At 36.9% G+C, this 4,212-nt stretch overlaps 1 protein-coding gene across 1 annotated transcript; it reads left to right on the top strand.

The window, feature by feature from the left end:
* Positions 1–532: 532 nt before the first annotated feature.
* On the top strand, positions 533–1,259 carry LOC138903839 (uncharacterized). The gene is made up of 2 exons (XM_070192418.1): positions 533–833; positions 961–1,259. The coding sequence occupies exons 1-2, from the start codon at positions 533–535 to the stop codon at positions 1,257–1,259; spliced, it is 600 nt and encodes a 199-aa protein (XP_070048519.1).
* The last annotated feature ends 2,953 nt before the right edge of the window (positions 1,260–4,212 follow it).

Raw genomic sequence — 4,212 nt, 5'->3', positions numbered from 1 at the left:
CGGAGATGAACTCTGGAGGAAACTCCATGACTTTTGGGATGGATTGACACCGACCGCATGTGGAATATTAAGCAATGCTGCTGGAGGTCTGTTGATGAAAAAGACTCCAGAAGAGATAAGCAGAATTCTAGATGAGTTATTTGAAGATGCAAATCAGTGGCCCTCAGAGATTGCTGAAAGAAGAAGATCAATTGGTGTTCACCAGGTTGATACTAACACATCTCTGCAGGTACATCTTGATGCAATGGCCAAAGAAATAAGGAATCTAATGTTAGCCTCGATACATAATGAGCCTCATGCAGCATGTGATATATGTCGAAGAGGACACCCTACTCATGAGTGTCAAGCTACAACAGAGGAAGTGAATGTTGTGGGTAATTATAATTTCAATGCAATGGTTCAGAAGCACCCCAGTTTTTCATGCAGTTCACCTGGGGGTATAGAAAATGCATGGCAACAAAATAACTCCAGATTTCAGGAGAGGACGCAGTCTCAGTCTCAACAACCAATTTAGACTGAGTTAGAAGATTTGATGAAGTCTTTCATTATAAAGATTGATGAGAGATTAGATGCTCATGGTGCAACTATTAAAGAACTTGGAACAGATTTGTGTAACATGGAGAGACAAGTGCGACAAATTGCAAATATATTGTCTGAAAGAATCCCAGGTACTCTGCCAGCTGATGCTGAAAAGAATCCCAAAGAAACGGTAATTGTTGTGACCTTGATAATAACGCAAGTATTGAAAGATCCCACTCCAGTCCAAAAAGAGGTAATACCAGAAAAAGAAAGTGGGGAGGTGCTGAAAATTGAAGATGGTAAGAAGAAGAAAGGTAAGAAGAGAGTAGAGAAAAGGAATAAGGAGGAAACTTCAAGAAGAGACCAAGCACATGCCTGCTTTACCTTTTCCCTAAAAGATCTACATTAAAAAGTTGGACAAGCAGTTTGAGGGATTTTTAGATATACTGAGACAAGTTAATGTAAACATGCCATTCACCGAAGTTCTCTCACAAATGCAAGCTTATGCAAAGTTCTTGAAGGAGATCCTTACAAAGAAGAGGAATATAGAAGAGACATCGGTAGTCAAGCTGACAGAGCATTGTAGTGCAATCATTCAAAACAAACTCCTAAAAAAGTTTGGAGATCCAGGGAGTTTTACTATACCTTGCTCTTTAGGCACTCTTGACTTTGATAAATCTTTATGTGATTCTGGTGCTTCAATGAATCTAATGCCTTTGTTAATTTATAGGAAACTATAGAATGAGATTGGAGAGATAAGGTCTGCACCAATATCAATCAATAGCTGGTAGATCAAAAACAGATAACACCCGAGGGGATAGTTGAAGATGTCTTAGTGTGGGTGGATAAGTTTGTATGTCCAGTGGACTTTATAGTGGTGAAGATGGAGAAGAATAAGGATATACCCCTCATCCTAGGAAGACCATTATTAGTAACAGGTAGAGCAATATTAGATATACATGAGAAAAAGCTCATGCTTAGTATGGGGGGAGAGACTGTAACGTTCAAGATAGATGTCGAAAAGTGGTTTAAAAGGAGAAGCCAGCTGCAAGTGTGGAGTTGAAGGTGAAGGGTGTGAAAGAGAAGGAAGCATTGAGTGAAAAAGATAAGGGTGGGGTGTACCCCAAGATGGCTGAAAACAAGTTGTCTACAAGGATGTGTGCACTAGTTTTGGAGCGTGGAATGGATCCCGACTTTGATTCAGAGCCCGATTAGATATTTAGGGAAGTTTCATCTACCTTATGCTTTTTAATTGTGTGCCATAGGGACATGCCACAACTTAAAGTGTGGGGTGGGGGATATTTGTATGTTGTATGTATATTAGTCTTAGTTGTTGCTTTAGTTAGTTAGATGTTTTTTGCTTTTGTTAGTTTGAATAGTAGAAACAAATTGAAAAAAACATGAAAATTTTAAAAAAGAATTATTTTTCTATACGATGGATATCATTCTACAGGTTTCTTGAGGGATTGAAGTCGAAAGAAAAAGACAAAAAAAAATCTTTTGTTAGGTAGTGTATCAATTCCCCCTTGATTTTTCTTTGTGCTGCGATTTTTTTACAAGGGTTTTGTTTGAATCGGTGTAGTTAGTTGTTATTTTGTAGAAGTAGGAAACCTTGTACTGTGATTTGAAATGAAAGCAATATATCTTGACTTTATTATTCCTTGAGAATATTGAGTGCTTTAGTTGTGATGCTTAGGCTCAGTTTTTCACTCTTGTATAAGTGCCTTAAATGGTACGAGCTTAACTTTACTTAACTGCTTTGACTAGAGTATCTTGATAATCCGATCTTTAGTGAGTTATGTTCCATGTGTGTGTGAGGTTTTGTGTTATTATATGCATTGCATTTATTGTCTAGAACTTTCCACGTGTGTTTGCAAAGCGAAATAGTAGTTTTGTTTAGTCTTGGAAGTGATATAGGCATTTCTTTGTTGAGCCAGTTATATGCTTTTAACCACCTAATTGTTATGTATCTTAGCTAATCCCTTTGAGCCTGTAATCATGTTTCTTTAGCAACCACATTAGAAGCTTTACTCATTTGTTTGAATTGACCATCTATTTGAACCTTGTACCTCTCGTGAGCACTTAAAATTGTTATGAACTGTGTAAAAGTTGAAGTGTGGGGTGGCTGGTTTGGCTTTGAGTGGAACTAATGAAATAAGGAGAAAGATGCACTGTTTTGAAAACGTAAGAGCCTCTTGAATTGAAAAAAGAAAGAAAATATAGTTGTATTGTTGTGAAAAACTTTCATGGATAAGTGGGAACTCTTGATGTAATTGTGGTTAAATAATTTTGGAGTTGATGTATATTGATGTGAAGGTGGAGTTTTGGTTTGACATAAGTATGGGGTTTTGAATGTTAGAGTGCATGTATTAAAGAGCTTAGGGAGGTGTAGTCATTCTTATATCTAAATGTATCCTACCCGTCCCGCAACCTACATTACAATCAATTAAAGTCCTACTTGATCCTTGACTGAATGAACTCGATTAGTAGAGTAGTACACTACGGGCAATCTTATGGTTCATCTTTTGTGGCATATGAATGTTGTTTCTGAGAGTTAGTAAATTCGTTCTATCTTGAGTTCCTAATTGTTCTTAAATTTTATTGTGTGGAACTACTCTATATTGTTGTGTGAAGGCACTTGATTCAAGAAGGAAAGGCAATGTCGTTGACCTCTATGTTAGAGTAAGTGAGCGGGTTATAAATAATGTGTGGTTCTTTTGAGTCAAATCCTGAGGTGAATATGTTACACTATTGTGCTTACATATTAAACTGTTTATCGATATGACATTAGAGTATAGAGATATTCGCATTTTCGTGAGACTGCACTAGCAGCTCCCAATGCGACCCACTTAGGTGGTGGACGATCCTTGAACATTTTAATGGGGTTGGACGCCTTAATTTTGGCTATTTTCGACCAAGATAATTTCCCAAACTCTCTGAGCACCTCTTTAACAGCTCTCCAAGGTTCCAAGTCTAATCCAAGGTGGTTTTACCTAGACCTATCCCCAAAAGTTAGCCTAAGTGAGGAAATGAGTCTCTATGGTGTTGTGATCCCATTAAGGGTGCTTGTGAGCTAAATGAAGCTTTGGTTCAAGTTTTGTCTGATTATTTAAGGTATGTATAACATTCTATTTCTTGGTCTTGAGCTTATAAATGCGTTGGTTCAGTTATTTGGATGAAGAATTATAAGATAGAACTTGAAGTTGTATAATAAGTTGTTGTCTCTTATTGGACTATTTGGAGTTGTGTATATGACTTCATATGGCTGGAAATCGTGGGGAATGGCTTGATTATAATGTTCGTATTGTTGTTATGCAGGTAAATATTTTTAGTATGTTGATGATGTTTTAAATAGGAGAATAAGCAACCACACAATACATAGAAGTTGTCCATATTGTTGTAATATGTTGTTGGGTTGCTTGATGTTACTTTCATGATAGATATAAGGTTGCAATGTCATGCAAATATATGTTTTTATATTCTGGACTGTTTGAAGTTGTTTTAAGTGTAGGGGAGATGGTAAAAAGAGTTGGGGTTTGATTCCAATCCAAGCTTACAACTCGTTGTGTTAAGTAGTAGTTATGATGGTGACATTTGTACACTTGTTGTTGTGTAGCGTGAATTGTGCTGTTTTGTTGTTCGGTGTGTTGTGGTGCTGAAAGTATATAGTTGAAGGTCGTATGGGATCTTGTT

This window comes from Nicotiana tomentosiformis, unplaced genomic scaffold (assembly GCF_000390325.3).
Source record: "Nicotiana tomentosiformis unplaced genomic scaffold, ASM39032v3 Un00022, whole genome shotgun sequence".
NCBI lineage: Eukaryota > Viridiplantae > Streptophyta > Magnoliopsida > Solanales > Solanaceae > Nicotiana > Nicotiana tomentosiformis.
Note: the sequence above shows the minus strand (reverse complement) of the source record. Positions and strands in the feature narration are given on the sequence as shown.